Source organism: Carlito syrichta, unplaced genomic scaffold (assembly GCF_000164805.1).
Source record: "Carlito syrichta isolate Samal-C Ts95f unplaced genomic scaffold, Tarsius_syrichta-2.0.1 Scaffold314680, whole genome shotgun sequence".
Classification (NCBI taxonomy): domain Eukaryota; kingdom Metazoa; phylum Chordata; class Mammalia; order Primates; family Tarsiidae; genus Carlito; species Carlito syrichta.
This window is the reverse complement of record NW_007258776.1, coordinates 101,214-122,312: the sequence shown is the minus strand read 5'-3', so window position 1 is coordinate 122,312 and position 21,099 is coordinate 101,214. Positions and strand designations below refer to the sequence as shown.

Sequence of the window (21,099 nt, the reverse complement as noted above, 5' to 3'; positions counted from 1 at the left end):
AAAAAAAAAAAAAAAAAAATACTACTGCCAACCTATCCAGATGATTCTAGGCTCTGCAGGGATACATGTATATGTGTTTATCTTTCCCTGTCATATCTGACCTAGGAGTATCTCACTGACAAAGGCAACTGAGATGTACTGGTCTTGTTTATGGTATAGAGTCCAGATTTCCCTGACTTTATAGAGGCAGGGGCAGCATTTAATCTTACCTGCCACAAGCGAAGGTGTATGGGGCAGTCGGGGCTATTGTTAGTCTCTGCACAGCGGAAGAACAGATTGGACTAGTTGTGTATTTTACATTGGAATCTTCATTGATCGGGTATTATCATTTTCTAAAATGATGGGACAGACATTCTGGGGTGCCATATTCACTGTCCTCCTAGCCTCTGCTACTTGTTAGCCTTTGTGAACTCTTCTTCAAATAAGCTTCCAGGCTTATCAGAGGAAGGGAAAACGAATGACAGCTCTTATTAAAATCTTCTCAGCTCTTCTTGTTGTCGCTGAGGGTTATTCCCTGCTTGCTTGACTCCTTGTCAGCCTTTCTTTCCTCTAAAATTAGCTTCTTAGTAGAAAAGTATTCTAATTGTATTTTTACTTTATTGTCTTTGAGCGATTTATTCTCTGGGCCTTAAAAAAATCCACAAAGGGGAAAATAAGTTTCTTGTGCTTCATAACCACCCAGACAATTTCATGAAGACTGTGGCAAAGGCAACCCTGTATCCATCTACCTTCCTGATTCCTCAGCCTCATGACAGGCAGGGCCTGCCCTGATCTGGCCCCTGCCTCCTAATGAGAAATGTGTAATGAGCGTTCCATGACTCTGTTGATATAAAAAGCACTGTAGTCCTTAAGCGAATCAACTTTTATGTTTGCCACAGCCCCTGATGAAAAATGACTCATTGTGCAGTGTGAGGAGATATGTGATCAACCATCAAACTTCCCGCAATGGAACATGGGCACAAGATGTGGGAAATCACACCAGATTCACGTTCCTGTGGACAGAGCCAGCGCATACTGTTACGATCCTGGCCGTCAATTCAGTGGGTGTTTCTGTGGCAAATTTTAATTTAACCCTCTCATGGCATATGAGCAAAGGTAAGAAGAGGTCCAGAGTTGCAATCCATTGCCTCTTTTGAAATTGAACTTTTGCAAGCTTCTCCCATTTAAAATTATCTTCCAATCAGCCTGCAGTGCTCTGAATCTGAAAGTCTCTATTTCATCCTTTATCTCTTCTTTGTCTGAAAAAAAAATACATTGTACACTAGTTGTGTAATGCAGTCCTTGGATTTTCATGTGGTGGAACATTATTCAAATGATATTATAATAAATGAGACTATTCTAGTAAATCTAATACTTAAACCAGTACAGATTGTAGGTCACTATCTCTCTCTCTTCTCTATCTCTTTTTCTCTCTCTCTCACCATATGTTTGAGTGTGTATAAATAAATATATAAAATGAAATACATTTATCGGTTTATATATAAAATACTGTGTATCATTGTAATAGTACGGTGTGTTATATGGATGCACATTAATTGCTGAGGCTTAAAAATTACTGTCAGGAGCCAGTGCTTTTCCTGCCCTTTCCTGCACTTTTTGGAAACGTTTGAATCCTACTACATTTTAGATTTCAGTTCAATACCACTTCCTCAAGTGGCTTCTCTGACCCTCAGTGCCAGGTCAGGCCTACATTTATTGTGAGTGGTGAATCTTCTTTCATTAATTTTGGTATATTTGATTAATCAAGTAATTGAGAACCACTTTCAGTAGGCATTTCTAATCTATGTATTCAAAGTATAAATTTTTAATGGAAAATACAAATTTTCTGTATCTCTACCAATCTATAAGGATCCTTCAAAGTACACGAAGTTCCCAATATATGAATAAGTTCCATTCTGAGAGCACGTTTGTAAAATTCAATTTGTTTTAAGTCCAACAAAGTTAACCTAGGTACCCAACTAACAGTTGGCTATATAGTACTGTATGTGCTTAACAGTCTATACTGACACTTTGTGGAAAGAAATAATACATAAGAAAAACAGGTGTGCATTGTCAAAGTTCATAACTCGAATGTTTGTATGTAGGGGACTTACTGTATTACCTCCACTATGAAGTCTTTGCTTATTGCTTTAATTGACTATATCCTGACCTTTCTTTAAATCTCTGAGTGATTTCTACCTTTCATAAGTTATATGATAATCTTCCCTTGTATTATGATTATTTTTTATTTATAATGTAAGCTTCTTTTAAGTTACATAGCACCCAGCACAATATTTTACACTTACAATTTTTTTCAGTAAATATGTTCTAGAAATATCTGTAGAATGCTGCAGTGTTAGGTGGTAGGAATTCCAGCGGGAGGGAATCTATAATGGGTGCAGTCCCCGAGTCTAATAGATTAAGACAAGTGAATATCTGTTCACAAATCGAGACAAGTGTCCTCAGGAAAATAACATCGTTTTATAAAAGAAAAGAGAAAAGAAACCTGCTCTGGCATTGAGGGTCAGAGAAGCCACCTTGAGGAACTGGTAGTGAACTGAAATCTGAAATGTGATGAATTAAATTTCCCCCAAAGTACAGAAGGAGGGCAGGAAAAAACACTGGCTCCTGACAGGAACAGCCTGATCAGAAGTCTTTATGGTGTCAGACAGGAAATGAAGGAAGACCCAAGTGGGTTCAGTGTGGAGAATGGCAAAAGGTAGGGAGGTGGGTGGAGACTTGGCTCTTGGGTCTTGCAAGCATGAGAGGAATGTTATCATCAAATGTGGAAATCCCCTGGAGACTTTTAAGTAGGACCCTGTGCAGGGGGCGTGGAAGTAAACAGTTTTGTGCTTTGAGAATGTCGCTCCATCAGCAGGAGAGGAGTTTGGAGGGGACCAAAGAGGGTGGTAGACAGGCTTGTGCAGTATTCCAGCTGGGAGCATCTCTGTGACTATATCACAAAATTTATTTATTTTTTGGTTTTAGGTAGATTTACATTTCTCCTGAAGATCACCTATCAGTATATCTCTCTGCTTATATGACTCTTGTGATACAAAAATAACTGCCGTGTATTATGTTTGTTTGTATAAATGGTCTGCCTTCTCTTCCTTTTCCTCTCCTTCAACAGATGATAAGTTCCTCAAGGGTATTGGTAGATTTTCATTAATTTTGAATTTAAAAATTAATTTCCTTCTTTTCCCCTCAGTACATATCGTGCAGTCATTCAGTGCTTATCCTTTAAACAGCAGTTGTGTGATTCTTTCCTGGATGCTATCACCCAGTGAATACAAACTAATGTATTTTATTGTTGAGTGGAGAACTCCTAATGAGGACAATGAAATAAAATGGCTTAGAATCCCTTCATCTGTTAAGAAGTATTACATCCATGGTAAGTCTGCTGTTAATAAGTTTCTCTCACGGATTAGCATGATACTACAGATCATTCATTCAATTAACATAACCGGTTAATGACAACTTCACATATATAGATGACACTACCACCCTAACACATATAATCCTATCACCTTACTGAAACATTTAATTTCATTTCCTTGGATGCTTTTTCATTTTAATACTTTCACAGTTGTAATCATATCATGTTTTCCTTCCAATCCTTTCTACTGTTACTTTTAGTGATCACACAGCATTTTATTCAAAAGTGTACTTAAACTGTTTATTTGAGATTATTTATGTTGCTCCTGGTTTTACCTTTTCTTAAACTATTTTTTAATGACTTCTGATATCTACTGCCAGTTTTCTTTTCCCCCCAAACTCTGTACCAACTTAAAATACCACTAGGAATGAGTAGAAGTGCCTAGACTTTTACTCAGACTAGTGTCTGAGGATCTAGTGCCTAGTGACCTAGAACAGTGTAAGCTGCTAATGGTAGACCAGTTATCCCAGGAGATGCATGAAGTACAAAGAATAAGCATACGATACAGCATGTTCATATCTAGGAAAGAATTAAGGGAAGCTAAGGATTGCTATGATCTTATAATACATTATTATTTATTCCAAGAACTCATACTTTTATTTCATTCCAGAAACCTAGAAGGCAGCATTAGCATAAATTGTTTGCAATTTTTTTTTAAGTGTGTCTCACTCTGTTGTCCAAGCTAGAATGCAGTGTCATGATCATGGCTCACTGCAACCTTGACCTCCTAGGCTCAAGGGATCCTCCCACCTTAGCCTCCTGAGTAGCTGAGCATGCACCACCATGCCTGGCTAATTTTTCTGTTTTTTGTAGAGAAGGGGTCTCACTATGTTGCTCAAGCTGGTCTTGAACTCCTGGACTCAAACAATTCTCCCACCTTAGCCTCCCAAAGTGCTGGGATTATAGGCATGAGCCACTATGCCCAGAATAATTTTTTGCAAATTACTGATGGAGAGCTGAATTTAGCTCATTACCACTGTTGTCCAGGTGGTTATTTCCTGTGCTTTTTAAAGACCCATGAAATCATTAAAGTTAGACTTCAGAGAGATCTACCTTCTTCCGGATCTACACTTATAGAAAAATACTCGTATATTATTAACATTTGTGAAAGCCATTGATAGATTCATTTATAACTTTGTTATCTGGAAGGTAATTTTCTATGAATTGAGTTTCCAGATTTTGCAAGAGGATTCCTGGTCTCCACCATCTTTTTCTTTGCATCATGAGACTATAATCTCCCAGCTACCCTGAGTAGGGAAATTAAGTAAGCTAAATTCCTATAAAAAGGGAATATTACCTGCTTTGGGCATAAGGAAGAGGTGATAGAACATATTTCCCAGGAGAAAGAAGTGAAGGGAAGAAACAGCTCATACACTCTGTACTTGGACAAACTGGCTATCATTGAAACATGCCTTTGGAAAATTACAATCTTCTATCTCTGGGTAAGATTTGAAAACAAAACAAATTTGGGGCAGGGCGTGGTGGCTCTTGCCTATAATCCCAGCATTTTGGAGGCCAAGGTGGAAGGATTTCTTGAGTCCAGGAGTTCAAGATCAGCCTAGATAACATAGCAAGACCTTGTCTCTACAAAAGTATTTTAAAAATAGCCAGGTATGGTGGAGTGTGTCTGTAGTCCTAGCTACTCAGGAGACTGAAGCGGAAGGATTGCCTGAGCCCAGAAAGTTGAGGCTGCAGTGAGTTATGATCACCTGCTGTATTCCAGCCTGGGTGACAGAGTGAGACCTGACCCCCATGTCCCAAAATCTGGAAAATTATTATCATTACTAAATTTGGAGTGCTTAGTTTGTTTTGAAACTTCTTAATCATCAATTTAATACATAAATAACAACTGATTTCTATGTTTGGAAATATAGGATAGCTAGTTTTTAAAAACATGTTCTTCTTATTAATTAAATATAAATGAAACTTAAATATTTTTCTCCTCAGATCATTTTATCCCCATTGAGAAATATCAGTTCAGTCTTTACCCGATATTTGTGGAAGGAGTGGGAAAACCAAAGATAATTAATACTTTCATCCAAGGTAAAATTTATAATTTTAGTTTATTTTTACACCAATGTGTGTTTCTGAATTTTTTTGCCACCTGACTATTCTTTCTCTGATAGAATTATGGAAAAGTCCAGAGTCTTATGTAGATGTGTTATTGGTGGTTCTAAAGGAAATATTTTTTCCCTTACCTATAAAACTGGAGATATGGAAATAAACTCATTGGGCTTCATTTATTTCTGATTTATCTTATCATACTTGGAGTACCAACATTTTGATTTTTTATTATTTTTTAAATTGTCTTCACATCCAAGCAACCCAACAACAAAGTGTGAAGAGAGAAACATCTCTGGTTTTAGAATAAAAACAACTTTTAAACTCATACATGGATTATTTGATAAATCTTTATTGAGCATTGTTCTAAGCACTGGGGATTGGGGATTGAATAGTGAACATCAGTTTCTGCCCTTAATGAAGTTTACACTCCAGTGCTCTAATGGCAAGGATGGGCAATAGATACATTATGTATAATAGAATGTCACATAGAAATAAGTGCGTAAAGGAGAATAAAAGCAAGATGAAGGGATAGTTAGAATGTGGTGTTTTAGTCAAGAGAGCCAAAAATGGTCTTTCTTGGCCGGGCTCGGTGGCTCAGTCTGTAATCCCAGCACTTTGAGAGGCCGGGTGAGTGGATTGCCTGAGCCTGCAGGTCTGAGACCTGCCTGGGCAACTTGGTGAGACTTCATCTCTAAAATAAATCAAAAGGTTAGCCGGGCATGGTAGCGCACACCTGTAGTTCCAGCTACTTGAAAGGCTGAGGCGGAAGGATCGCCGGAGCCCAGCAGGTCGAGGCTGCGGTGGTTGGGAGCGGCCACTGCACTCCAGTCTGGGTGACAGAGTGAGACTCCAACTCAAAAAAACAAAACAAAACCCCAAATGGTCTTTCTGTGGAGGTGATGTTTACTATTAGTAAAGCCCTGCAGATACAGTAAATGCTCCCTTAACATCACTGACAGGTTCTTGGAAACTGCAACTCCAAATAACAGAACGTGTAGCAGATCCTCGAACAATGCGCTTTTGTTCAAGGTAGTTTCTTGTTAGAGCTGGCAGAAAAAAGAAATTGGTTTGGCTATATGTCTCTTCACTTAAAGTCGCAGTTTCTGAGAACCTGTCCATGAGAATTGAGGACTTACTGTGCAAAGAGGAAGAGCATTCCAGGATCAGGGATAGTGTGTACAGAGGCCCTGAAGAGTCAGTGAGGAGGGGTCGGTGTGTCTGGAGTGAACAAGACTGGAAGGTGCGAAGACTGGGCCCACCAGAGACAGAGTTATCGTAACAACCTCACTCGATACTGTGACTCGTGTAACCTAAAAATGATCAGATTGAGAGGACTGGCAGATAAATAATTTTGAGAAAATGTTTTGCTAATTTATAATCAGTGTGATACCAAACAAATAATAAGTCTTTTATTAATATGCTGATATCATCCTTTTGTCTTGCACTTTTAAAGGTAATAGAGGTTTAAGATGAAATCTGGAAAAAGTATACTATAATTTTTGATGCAGAGTGATTCATATTTCTTCAGGCTTCTGAATTGTATGAATTGTATTTCTTTTTCAGAAGACATTGAAAAACACCAGAATGATGCTGGTCTCTATATAGTTGTACTGATAATTATTTCCTCTTTGGTCTTATTGCTTGGAACATTGCTAATATCACACCAGAGGTACTGTACTTGGTGTTACGAGTCTCTGTGGCAAAAGTCCTTAAGCATAGTTAAACCTAGATTTAAAATCTAAATTAGTAATATTAAGTCTCCTGAATGTTTTTCTATGTATTCAGTATATAATTAAGATGGCATGAAAAAGAAAGGCCTGCTTTTAGGAAATGACATTCCATTTTGCTAGAATTTACATAAACATAAACCTCAGAAAGAATTTAGTTTTTAAAATACACACACATTTAGAAAATAGCAGACGTCCAGCAGGAAATCATAGACAAGATGTTCTCCGAGGTGGCAAATGTGGCTTTCAGAGTCCTGCTGTTTGGGCCAGGGACTTTTCGTGGTGAAGTGGAATTCAAAAGTAGATTTCTTTGAAAGATTTCTGGAGCAGTCAGTTCACTTATGATCAGCAGACACTCTGCTTTTTAGAGATCAGTGCTGCATGGCTGCAGTCTGTCTGGTTTGTCAGGCAAATGGCCTTGAATTCCCAGGATGGTTCTATGGGTGCCACATTACTCTGTGCTGAGAAGTCCAGACCAATGAGGTTATTTTACACAAGCCAAATCTCTGTAGAAACTTTTGTCTTCTAGTAAAAATGAAGGAAAATATATTTTAGAATCTGAATTTATCTTCTAGTCAAATGAGTTGATGGGCCCATATCAAGTGGAATTATTTCTTACATTCAGTTGATGGTCATTTTTAATATTTCATTGCTAAACCTATGCAATGTTTAGCACAGGACTTGGCCCACAGCTTTCAGTAATCTGTATTATTATAGTGATTATTAACCTTGGTCTAAAGAGATGTTTGGTGAAATCTTCATGGGCTGGCATGTGAAAATGAATCTGACCCTATTAGACATAGTGAATCTGGTTGACTAGTTTCTAGTTTGTATATTTGTTAACTGTTAACATTTTCAATAAGAATGTTTTTCTGTAATTCTGATGCCTTGTTTATCCTTTGTAGAATGAAAAAGCTATTTTGGGAAGATGTTCCAAACCCCAAGAATTGTTCCTGGGCACAAGGACTTAATTTTCAGAAGGTCGTTTTTTCTATTTTTTTAACCCAGAATGTATAAGATAGCATTTTAGATGCCATGTAATTTCTAGGGCTTTAAACATTTTTAAGTTTTAGAATTTTTTTTTATTCAATTTATTTTAATATGTCTGTTTATTATATATTTTAAAGAATAGTAGGATGCAGGGATTTGAAGCCAGGAGGAAACAAAATTCAGTATATAGTTTGTCATATGAGAGTTTGCAATATACATCTTAATATACCTAATTAAATAAATATTTAGAATATAAAGGGTCAAATCTGCTGTATAACAGATATTTGGATACACTTTTTTGGTATACATCATCTATAGGCAAAAGGCTGGAATCAATATTGTAAATCTTTATAGTTATCTCCACAATTATTTAAATACATTCAAAAATTATATAGATAAACTCATCCTTAAACACTACAATCTGAAAAATACAATTATCATAATACTTATATTTGCATAGATATTCTCATTCAAGTGAGAGTACTTTATGAGATCATCAACTGTAGTAAGATAACTTGTACTTCTAAATAGAGTTTTTCCAAAAACTCTAGAGTTCAAATAATTTTTTTATTAATTACTGTAATATCCCTTGGAGTAAGGCTGGCTTTTGATCCATAAAATTAGAAAAATAGAATTCAAGTTTTCATGTCAAAGTACACAATTTATTTTTTTTTTCGAGTTGGAGTCTTACTCTGTCTCCCAGACTGGAGTGCAGTGGCCGCTCCTGGCCACCACAGCATCAACCTGCTGGGCTCCGGCGATCCTTCCGCCTCAGCCTTCCAAGTAGCCGGAATTACAGGCATGCGCTACCACGCCTGGCTGATTTTTTTTGATTTAATTGTAGAGATGAGGTCTCGCCAAGTTGCCCAGGCAGGTCTCGAACCCGCAGGCTCAGGCAGTCCACTCGCCTCAGCCTCCCAAAGGCGCGGGATTACAGGCTGAGCCACCGAGCCTGGCCAAAGTACACTATTTTTTAAAAAGTACTTATTTGAAGCTTAATAGGCAGTTTCAATGACTGCATTTTTATCATTAGTCATTTGATAAAAGTCTTTAGCAGTTTCCTTTTGGCTACAAGATATAATGCAGTCCCCTTAAGCTAGTACTTAGCGACCTCTCTCTATAATCTATTATCAACCTACATATATGATTTTTTTCTGTGTCTGGCCCTGATCATGCTTTTACTATTCCCTTTCACCCACACAGAGCCTTCAACATCAATGAAGATCTTAATCTAGTCCCTTTCCCCCAAAATCTTCCTTTAACAAATGTAATTCAGATCATTTCTACCCTATTTAGTTTCCTAGATCATTTTATTGTTTAATGTATTTTAAATAGTACTCTGAATTGAAAGCCTATGTTTTAGCTGTCACAAATATTTGTTGGGACTTCTCCTGCTATGTGCAAGGTAATAAAGAGAGTACTCATTAAGTATATGCTAGTCATATATAATAATAGTGCCCATTATGTACAAATCACTGAGGTACATACTCCTATACTCATAAAGATTTTTACTTAAACTCTCAGTTTTCTCTCCTGTAAGATAAAGCTAATAGTACTTACCTTATTGGGTTGTTTGGGTGATTAAAGAAGATGGTATTTGTGACATAGTAAGGGCTCAATACATGTTAGTTATTATTTTACACATTTACATATTTCACATTATTATTATTCTTTCAGTTACCCTGTGGGATAAGTATTATTATCTCAATTTTATAGAGAGAAAACTGAAGCTTATAGTGGCTGGATAATTTGTTTTAGAGCCAAGATTAGCTTATCATTTTGTCTGATTTTGAAGCCTATTCTGATAGCAGCAGTTCTCTTTAGCAGTGACTTTTTTTTTTAACTATGACCCACTCACATTGAGAAATATATTCTGCTTTGCAATCTAGTACACACATAGACATAGATATGCAAAATTGAAAGATGCACAAAACAGTTGTACTACTTTCTTGAAATAAGATGTTTTAAAGTTCTATTTTATTTGTTTAAGACACTGATTGCAACCCACTAAATTAGCTTCACATTTGAATGGCCCATGATTTGCCCTAAAAGTACATTGCTCCATAGCTTTATAATGAATGAAAAAATGAGTAATATTGTAGACATAATGAACACTGCAAAAAATTGAGTTGTCGTCTTTCAGCAGAAGAAACAATGCCCTGACTTCAGAAGAGACAGCAGTGTAGTCATATATGTAAATCATTCTTTTTATAGAAATTTCTTTTTGCCTGAGTCTAACCAGTCACACACTATACACGTCTCACCTGTGCTGTTCACCATAAGCTGAGTCTCCTGCCGTTAAAACAGAGCTGCTGATTTTTTTCCAATTAATAGAATATTTGCTCTTATTTCTCTTTCATTATGAATTCATATAGTAACATTTTTATAGTTATGGTGATAGTTCAGGCATAGATATGTCAATTATTTGACAAGCACATAGCAAATATTTTTAGGGAAGGCTAGGCTCTGAGGCAAGAGATAAGCGTTCATAAACTTATCATGGAAATAACCTTACAGTTTTTTTATTGTACACATTTATGGGAGGGGGTGTATAAGAAATTTCATGACAAGTATACAGTATATAGTGATCCAGTCATAGCCTTGCAGTGATAAACTGTATGTTGTGAAAGAAAGGGACATGCTGTGCTAAGAGCTTATAATGTGGAGACCTGGCATTGTGTGCTGGAAGCAGGTGAGTGGGTAAAGTTAAAAAAAAAATGGTATTTGACCAAGAACTGGTTGATGAATAGTCATTAGCTAGATTATCAGGGCAAGGAAATGATCAGGCCCACATGAGCAAAATACAGGCTGAACCTGTACCAAATTACTTTTCCCTTTTCCAGAAAATTCCTAGCATGAAGGCACTACTGGCACTACTGGGAGGAGGTGGGTTGAATTAATGCATGTTCATAGACTGTGCCCTGCCCCACTGTCTGTCCCACCTGCACTCTCGAAAGATGAGCCCACGGCGGCAGCAGGTCGTCTGACAGATGTTATGTACAAGTAGATTTAAATATCACCAGTTTCTTCCAGTTGCTGGTCAAATGGAAGAAATGTGAAGCATTTCCAAGATACTATGGATGAGAATGTTCTCATTTGTGGGACTGATTGTTTTTTAATCTCTGCAAATATTTGACTTTCTAACCTTATAAGCTATTTCTAAGCACAGTAGTACTTAGTTTATTATTAGGGCCTTACATGTACATAAATAATACTATTAAGAATAAATCAGGTTTTGGAATAATGAGGTCATTTAAAGATTGAAGAAGAATATAACTTCAAAGATTTTGTTAAAGATAAAACATCTAAAATTCAGTAACTTTTTTCTATCTAGGCTTCTGCTTCAATCTCCTACATAACTAAAACTTACTTTTTTAAGGAAAAATAATATAGTATAGCACACTTTAAATTACCAAATTTATTGTTCACCATATGCTTTCATATTCATATTTTTAAATTTAATTGTCTAATAGGGCTAATAACCTCATCTTTTCTGATGATAAACTGAGGCATGGAATTGTTCAGGAGCTTTATTGATTACCCAGACTGTACATGTAAAAACCACAGTTCAAACCCAGATCCATATAAGCTCAGCATCATTAGACATTAGGGAAATTCCTATAAAAACACAAGGTACCACTTCATACCCATTAGGATGGCTGTAATAAAAAAGACAATGAGTGATGGTGAGAATGGACAGAAATTGGAACTATCATCCACTACCAGTGGGAATGGGAAATCATGCAGCCCTTTTGGTATATAGTCTGGCAGTTCTTCAAAAGGTTAAACATAGAATTATATAAGCCAGGAATTCCACTCCTGGGTATGTACCCAATAGAAATGAAATCATAAATCCACATGGGTTCTTGTACATGAATATTTGTAGCAACATTGTTCATATTAACTGAAACACAAAAGCAACCCAAATGATTAATGAATAAGCAAAATGTGATATATCCAATTCTAGAACAAACAAAAACTCCACAATATATTGTGACAGATCAGAGGCACCTATTATTTTTTAAAAACAATTCAAACATGAATGCAGTGTTTTAAAAAGAGAGCAATAATTTTTATGTAAAATATTTCCCTTAATTTCCTTTCTAAATTTAGATTTTTTGATCATTGAGTGTTATGAAAGATACCTGTAGATACCTGCTAGATACCTGTAATTCCTAGACATTGAACCTGATTTTTAAAATCTTTCCTATAATTAGTCTATCCCACTTTTTTTTTTGCTATTCCCCAAGAAATTTTACTGTTATATTGGTACATGTAATCACACTATAGTTTTTAATTCTGAGGTTACCGAATTCACAAATAACTGCAAAGAACTGAGCAAAGTAGAGGAATAAATGATACCTGATAACAACCCAACAATAACTGTTAAAATCATTAATGGAATTTCTTCTAAATTAAAATCATCCAGAAAATAAATTCCAAAAGAAAATAATCTAATCTTAATTTTTATATTTAGGAATAATATCCTCCTGTCTTGACACAATTCCATCAGTGCCTAACTACATTTTTAACCAAAAAATACTGTTCATGGCCAGGTCTCTTTTAAAAAGAAATTCCCCTCCTCTGCTTTTCCCGGGTCTGTCCCAGAGTCACATTCAGATTCCCATCTGTGAACCTTTAGCCAATACTGGAAAGTTCTCTAGAACATGTTATAAAATAAAACTTTGGACAAATTAAACTTTCTGAGAAAGTTTAAGAAAATGATGGAGGAGTCATCATATAAAATGGATTTAAGATACTATTTTTGAATACATTTGTATAAATGTAAGGAAATGTTTCACCTGCTAATATATTTTCAAAGGTTTAGGTAAGCATTTAATTTCTCTTTTTATTTTCATAAAAATGACAGTATCTTATTTTTTCTGAGTATATTTGCATTTCTTTAATAGTCACATTTTTTCAGCTTTATGGAGGTACAGTTGACAAAAATCGAACATAAACTATATACATGTATTTATAACCATTGAACTGCAAGCTTAAAAATGGTAAAGATGATAAATTATATATGCATATTACTCTCAATTTTCAAAAAAATGAAGATATTTAAGGTATACAACATGGTTTGAGATTAGTCTATCCCTCTTTTGCAGCTATTGTTCTCCTTCTCTTTGGGTTATATTACATCTATACTGACCCAATAAATATGCTAACCAAAGATGTAAAAAAGCCAATATTTTGATATATCTCCAAAGAGAAAAATGAAAACAAAACATTTATGAAAACCACTGTAAGCCAGACATTGCTAATAACAATATTGTGATATTATATGTGATTAAAAATTCCACCAACGTCGTTTCCCCCAGATCTTCTTTCTTTTGTGTGTTCCACTTTCTTTTCCCCTTTAAAGTTTATTCTTCAGATAATATAAACACATTAAAATAGAATAAGATAAAAAGTTTTATACTAACACAGTATCTTAAAATTGTCCGTATTTTCCTCATTTTAAAAATAAACAAAAACTTCAAGTACAGTTTGCCCTTCTTGTTCCTCTCACTATTCCCAGCACCTCCTTTTCTTCCTAGAGGAGACTGTTTTCAAGAATATGGTCTATGTTTGTCTGGTGTGTGCGTTTATGCTTTCCTGCCTCCACATGTGCATATCCATGACCAATGAACAGTAATCCTTTGGGGTATTGTCAATCTTAATAAACCTTCCATATCATTCCCAAACCAACATACTTTGGTTGGGAGGCTAAAGCAAAAGACAAGGGGATGTTTTTCTTGGGATCTACAAACCATTTTAGATTCCTCAGCTTGTGCTAGGCTTCCAAAGAAGCAGCTCAACCACAACCCACAGAGCTAAATCTGAAGCATCACTGAAATTGCTAGATTGACCTTGCAAACATTTGGAAAAGCTGGTGCATTTTGTAGTTAGAAGTTCAGTTTGTAGTAGCTGTCTCCTCTGTGCTTTGAACTGTGATTTACTGGACTTAGGAATATCTATTTCACTCTACAAAAATGTGACTTCAGTTTTGTTGATTTTCTTGTTCCTTATAGCCCTCAGGTTACCTTTATCACAGCAAGTAGTAAAAGGAGGACAAAGAGCATGTTTTCTGTCTATTTATGTGCGGGACATCTTTTCGTCTTCCATTGTGTTATAGAAAGATTGTTGGACTAGAAAAAAGAACTAAGTCAGGATCCTCACTCTGTTTGAATTATCTGTATAACCTTTAGTCAGTAATGTTGGCAGGCTTTTGCTTTGTCTGCAAATTTGGCTTCAATTGCTTAGTCTAAAAAAAGGGAGAGAGAGAGAGAGAGAGAGAGAATTGGGCCATATGATTTCTTAGATCTTATTTCTAGATTTTAAAAAAACCATGATAATCATTCTGTAATACTATCCTTCAGTATTGTAGCCCTTCTTTATCTTTATTTTTTAATTTTTCATGTCATGGTTCTGCTTTTTTACCTATCTTATTCCAAGCTCTCCTATATTGCTGTTGATTACATCCCCTTTTTATTGTCTCAGCTCTTTGTTCTTCACTCTATTTACTTATTCTGTTATTCCTCTATATTTTTTCCTTTTCTGGGATAATTAAGACTGTCTTTAGAGTGGGATATTAAAGTATCCATTAAGAAAATGGGAGAAGCCACCTTAGTTCAAAATTTTCCCCTTTCCTAAAAGGATACATTAGTGTAATGTAACACAAAAATTTATAGTCCAGAACCAATGCTTGACAGAAAATGTTTTTGAAATATTTTATTTTTTGCTAAGTGATTTTTTATTTTATTTTCTTATTGTTTTTTATTTTATCTAAACAGAGAACGGACATTCTTTGAAGTCTAATCATGATCACTACAGATGAACCCAATGTACCAACTTTTCAACAGTCTGTAGAATATTAGAAGATTTTTACATTTTGAAGAAGGGGAACAAATCTTTAATAAAATTTGGTTGAACTTTTGAGAACTAACATATGGTGGATTTTGTTGATTTAGAAAAAATAGATGTGTAATTTCGGGGTCAAGATACAGGTTTGAGTCCAGTTCAGTTTGGATGTATGATTAATTTTCAGGTCATTTAAAGTTTAAAAGTAATATTGATAATTTCTGGCTTTTAACTTATCATTTTCCAGGTCATAAAACATTAAAAAATTATGACTGCTGCTGTCATTGCATATCTATTTGATATTATCAAATATAGACAATGTTGTCACTTGGTGAGCTCTAAAACTGCAACTTCTGACACATAGGTTTGCAAATACAATGAGTCTAATTCCAGAATCAGTGAAAGTATTTAGTTTATATTTTCATGTCCAGAGTTTTCCATCTTAAATTCCTTTATAGATACTTCAGTCTATAAATTGACCTAGTCAGATGTTCTTTTGAATATCTCGTAACTTTTTTGTATCTAACTTTGGTCAATCTGGGAATTTCAATTTTCAGTAGACTTGAAAATGGGTTAAGTGCTAATTGCCATTTAAGTTCAAAGAAAGCTAGAAGTTGTGATTTGTGCTGGTCACAGGCCAGTGGAATTTACAGTTCATATCAGGATGACCCTACATATGCAGGTCAGATTGACCAGATTAGAAAAGAATATCAGTGTTCATCTGGCCTCTTTTTGAAATTTTTGTCTAAATCTAATTTTTTTCCACTGAACCATCAAAGACTTCTGGCAGGCAGGGAAGTGAACAGTGATGCAAGAAAGGGGAACTCTTTGGTGCCTCTTTGTTCATGGTGAGGATAGGGCTTTTCTACCTGAAAAAAGACCCCTTGCTAGTTGTATAAACTTGGCAGATGAAGTGTGCTGTGTTGCTCACATTCAGTCCAAACCAAAGTCTCTGTTTGATGAACCCAAATAATATTCAAACTTAAGAGATATATGAATCCCTTCCATGTAGATTTTATTCATAGTTTTTTTAGAATGTAAAAAAAAGGACACTAAAAAACAGGAAGAATATGTTTTTCCCCCTTCATTGACCACTACCAGATGTTGTTGGAATGCAAAATCTAAACATGAAATTATGAAAGGATATTTCTTAATTCCTACCAGCTGAATACATACTTAATATGTGCCCAAGCTGATCTAAAATCTAAAATAAATAGATACATATAGTGGAATCATTTTTTAAATGAACATACTTATAATAAAGTTTTGTGACTCATGGATAAAATATATTTCATAATGTATCAGTATGTGATTCCTTATTGTTAGTGAAATATTCCATTTGAATGCACAATATTTGATTTCAACTATTAGTTACCAATTATAAAGTTTTAGAGAGCATGAAATATATTAAACACAAAATTTGAAGAGTGTATGGGAGTTTGACTGCATGTTATGGGATATGTCTATGTATTTTGTTTTCATATTGGTTTTGTCTAATTCCTTCATTTAGCAATTTTATTTCTAAGTTCATTTAAATTTTAAGACAATTCAATGCATCTGTAGTAGAAACCTTAAGAAAAACAAAATAAGCAAGCAAATATTTGAAAGAAGTCATAAATCTATAGACTTCTATCAGATAAAAATAGGCACAGAAATAATTTTCATATATTATGTTTGTAGAATAACAGAAAAAGTAGTGTTAACATAGTATTTGTCGTTTTGCAGCATTTTAATACCTATATAACTCTATTTCATTTTATATTAAGCGTTTGGTATATTTATTCATTTATGTTTTTAGTCACTAATATATATTTCACCTAAGAGCTTAAAATATGCTAAATAAATTGTATTTTTATATGGAATATACTTACCATTATGTAGAACAGCTGGATATACCATTATTTCAGGCAATACATCTGAATTCTATTTGTTTAAAAATTGTAAAATCCAAAAGCTAAATCGCATGTATGGTATATCAACTGAACATATATTCTATAGCACTTAATTTGAGTTGTGTTAATTTTTAAATGTGATGTATCAAAGTATTTTTTTATTTGGCATTTATTTTTTCAATGTGTTTCCATTGTATAAATCGAGCTTTTGCACAGAGATTCTTGATTTGTAGTTGCTTGGCAGGAGTTTTGTTGTGATGTAACCATCATTTCTATAAAAAATATGATGTACATTTGTCTTGTGTATTTGTCTTCATTCCACATGTCCCATACCATATATTTTTATATGAAACTATTCATAAGGTATAGTAATTGTAAGTCTGTGATCATCTCTTTCACTATCATTGCTTTAAAAAATAGATATTATTAGTTTTTGTTTTCAGAGAGTCTCAAGCAGATTCTCAATATCATGTAAGGCAGATCAGTTCCTAACAGTCAGTCACAATTATTTTACCTTTGTGCCATATCTTATATCATAAAATAGTTATTTTGACTATTTTTGGAGAAGGTTTTTTGCTCATTTGATTTTATTTCAACTTGCTTTTTCTGCTTAGGGCTTAAAATTTCAGCTGTGGAAATGGAATTTACTGTAGAGTATTCAGAATTCTCCAGAAGATAGCATTTTCTAGTTACAGTAACCAATCTTTATTGAGTGCGGACACTAATTTATTTTTGACCACCACACCATAAAGCAAGTGTTGAGCACATTTTTACAAATAAAGAAACTGAGAGACAGAGAGGTTAATGTACTTGCTCATGGCCGTAGAATTAGAAGAACTCAAACCTAAGTCTGTCTTGTCTCAATTTTAAACACTATCTTAAATTGCCTCTCCTTTATGATTTTTGAGGTTTCTGTTTTAGTTCAAAACTAGTTGATTTGTGGTTGACTTATATCTTTTATTATTAACCTTGCACACTTCCATTTCTGCCAGCATGACATAGTGAAGCAAACATTTTAATATAATTGAGCATTAAAATATGTCTTTCCTTTTAGCCAGAAACGTTTGAGCACCTTTTTTTCAAGCATACAGACTCAGTGACTTTCGGTCCTCTTCTTTTGGAGCCTGAAACCATTTCAGAAGACATCAGTGTTGATGCCTCATGGAAAAATAAAGACGAGATGGCGCCAGCAACTGTGGTCTCTCTGCTCTTGGCAACTTCAGATCTTGGAAAGCGTTCTTTTTGTGCTAGTGACCAGTGCAACGGTGCTAACTTCTCTGATGCTGAGGGCACCGAGGTAACCTGTGAGGACGAAAGCAGGAGACAGCCCTCTGTGAAATATGCCATGCTGGTCAGCAACTCCAAATCAAGTGAGACGGATGAAGAACAAGGACTTATAAATAGTTCAGTCAGCAAGTGCTTCTCTAGCAAAAATTCTCCCTTGAAGGATTCTTTCTCTGACACCTCATGGGAGATAGAGACCCAGGCATTTCTTATATTATCAGATCAGCATCCCAAAATAATTTCACCGCATCTTACCTTCTCGGAAGGACTGGATGAACTTTTGAAAATGGAGGGGAATTTCCCTGAGGAAAATCATGATGAAAAGTCTGTCTATTATTTAGGAGTCACCTCGGTCAAAAAAAGAGAGAGTGATGTGTTTCTGACTGATGCATCAAGGGTATTGTATCCATTCCCAGCCCACTGTTTATTCACTGACATCAGAATCCTCCGGGACAGTTGCTCACACTTAGTAGAAAATAATTTCAACTTAGGTACTTCTGTTAAGAAGACTTTTGTATCTTACATGCCTCAGTTTCAAACTTGTTCCACTCAGACTCATAAGATAATGGAAAACAAGATGTGTGACCTAACTGTGTAATTTCTTTGAAGAAACCTTCAGATTTGTGTTATAATAGGTCATATAAAGTGTCATATATTACTTTACAGTTGTGAATGGGAGAGAGAAAAGAAACCAGTTAGAGAATTAGAAAATATTTGTTCCAACATTAACGTTGTCTGTTTGTCCTCTCAGTAATGTGGACAAAAAATTGTGAAAGTCTTCATAAGCCTAGCAGTTGTTGATGGACTCTTCTAATCATTCGGTTCCCAAGCTCCAGTGGGATGGTCTCTTATTTCTAGCTAGAAAGAAGCCCAAACATCCCATCTGTTGTGAACATTAGACCCATGTAGAAAGAGTTCGCCTTCTGTATTACACCTATATCTGACAGAAGGCTTCGAATTAACATTGGTGAGATGTCATTGTTGTTTCAGTGTTGTGCTTCTTTTTATCTTCAGTTGTCTTTATCTTGCACTAATTCATACACACACATACACAGATTTATGCTTATCAGATGTCCTTGTATATTTTGAGAGTATGTGATATGTCTGTGTTGTGTGCTATCAGACTGTGTGATAGGGAAGTCTGGACGCTTCCCTCCATGTTGAAGATAGAGAATTTAGCCCTGATCTAAGGGGTAATACTTGTGAAGATTAATAAGTAAGCCAATCATTAAGTACCAACTCTAAGATACTTAACATAGAATGAAACCACCTATGAGAATGGCAATACCCACAAGTGTTTTGAGCACTTTTGAAAAAATAATGTAGTTCTAACTCTTTTCTCTAAAAGATTTTGAAGTGTTCCCTTTCTGATGCAGTCAGATTGCCAGATGTCACTGTGTATAACTCTGGGATCTTTGTCTTTCCCCATTTCCATTTCCATGTACACTCATTTTTTCCTCACTGAGCATTCTCTCTGGGTAAACCAACCACTGTGCAAGTACTTTACTTCAACTCATTTAATCATTGCAAAAATTGTATGAGACATGTATCATTTTTGTACTCCCTTTAAAAATTAGGAGATTAAGTAATTTGCCTGAGGTCACTGTTAGTGGGTGATGGAACCAGAATTCAGATTTAAACCTAGATTTTGTTAATGCTAGTGATTAGGTTTTTGACCTATACCTTATGTTGGCATGCATTTATAAAAAAACTGACTTGTAATCAGATAAAACGTATTAATGCTGGATGAAAAATTATGAAAGAATGGATGTCAGGTTTGTCTTTAAAGACTTTTAGATTAATGTGGAGATTAGTTATTTATTCAACTTTTGCTATGGTAAGAAAATTCAAAGACAGCACTTCGGGCAACAAACTAAATTAAGAAATCTGCACATATAGATATTCAATCGCAAGAAGTAAGAAGTTCAAGATTATTAGTACATAAAGATCCTTTGTGCTCAAAAATATGTGTATGGATTGCAAACATCATCAGCACTTCATACTTGGATGGAGACAGGATTCTTCTGATTTTTTTGCTACTCTAAATAAATCCCTACATTCCATCTCTATTCCAGTTGTGGTCACATGAAGTGAGCAGTTCTAAACAATGACAAAGATTCCGGACCCCAGCTGATAGTTGTTTTTCATACTTCATGATCATTCGCCACTCAGAAATCAATAAAGTTTCTGTTCTGTTGTTCTGTTTCATCATGTAAGTTTTGTTAAGATGTCTCAGGATCTCACATACCAACTCATTAATGAGTGTGATATGAAAGCTCTGTGTAACAATAAATGGAAGTTTTCTTTCGTTGATAATGTTATGTGACTTAATAAATTCAGAAACAGGCACAATATTCTATGTATGGAACTTTTGGAAAAATTGACTCATTTTCATACATGCTTATATAATATGGACATTTAATTGAAGGTACAGTATAGAAAAGACAGAAAATTAAATTTTGCCCACCTCTGTGCATAATTGGAGATTAACCTCTGAGCATGTCTACTGAGACACCATTCTTCTGTGATCTGGGATCCAGCACAACAGTAAAGAAAAACCAGTACATGTTCCAATCAGCCAAAGGATGCACCTTGCTACGTGTACGCTGGAGTGAATTCAGAAGTTCCAGGACCACCGTAGTGCGACTGCTGGACTGAGTTAAAGAAATCAAGTGATGACACATTAACCTGAGATCATTGATACCATTCTGGTACAGTTTCAGATCCCCAAATAAGCAAACAAACAAAAGAAATTTCAAAAATAAAATTCCAATGTAATTTCTTTATGGAAAGAACCAAACTAGTGTAGTTTGGCTTATTGATAATATAGTTAGAGATCATATTTATTATCAGTGGGCTTGAGTTTTGATTTCCACATTTG

At 35.1% G+C, this 21,099-nt stretch overlaps 1 protein-coding gene across 1 annotated transcript in view; it reads left to right on the top strand.

Annotated features, from left to right (window-relative positions):
* LOC103274260 (leptin receptor) overlaps nt 1-18,941 on the top strand; it is a 40,847-nt gene extending 21,906 nt beyond the window's left edge. The window contains exons 9-14 of the mRNA XM_008071721.2: nt 879-1,095; nt 3,188-3,370; nt 5,363-5,458; nt 7,043-7,148; nt 8,112-8,187; nt 17,989-18,941. Of these exons, the coding sequence (XP_008069912.1) occupies nt 879-1,095; nt 3,188-3,370; nt 5,363-5,458; nt 7,043-7,148; nt 8,112-8,187; nt 17,989-18,816 (1,506 nt within the window). The 3' untranslated portion in view covers nt 18,817-18,941. The remainder of the gene's footprint in view (nt 1-878; nt 1,096-3,187; nt 3,371-5,362; nt 5,459-7,042; nt 7,149-8,111; nt 8,188-17,988) is intronic.
* Nucleotides 18,942-21,099: the final 2,158 nt, after the last annotated feature.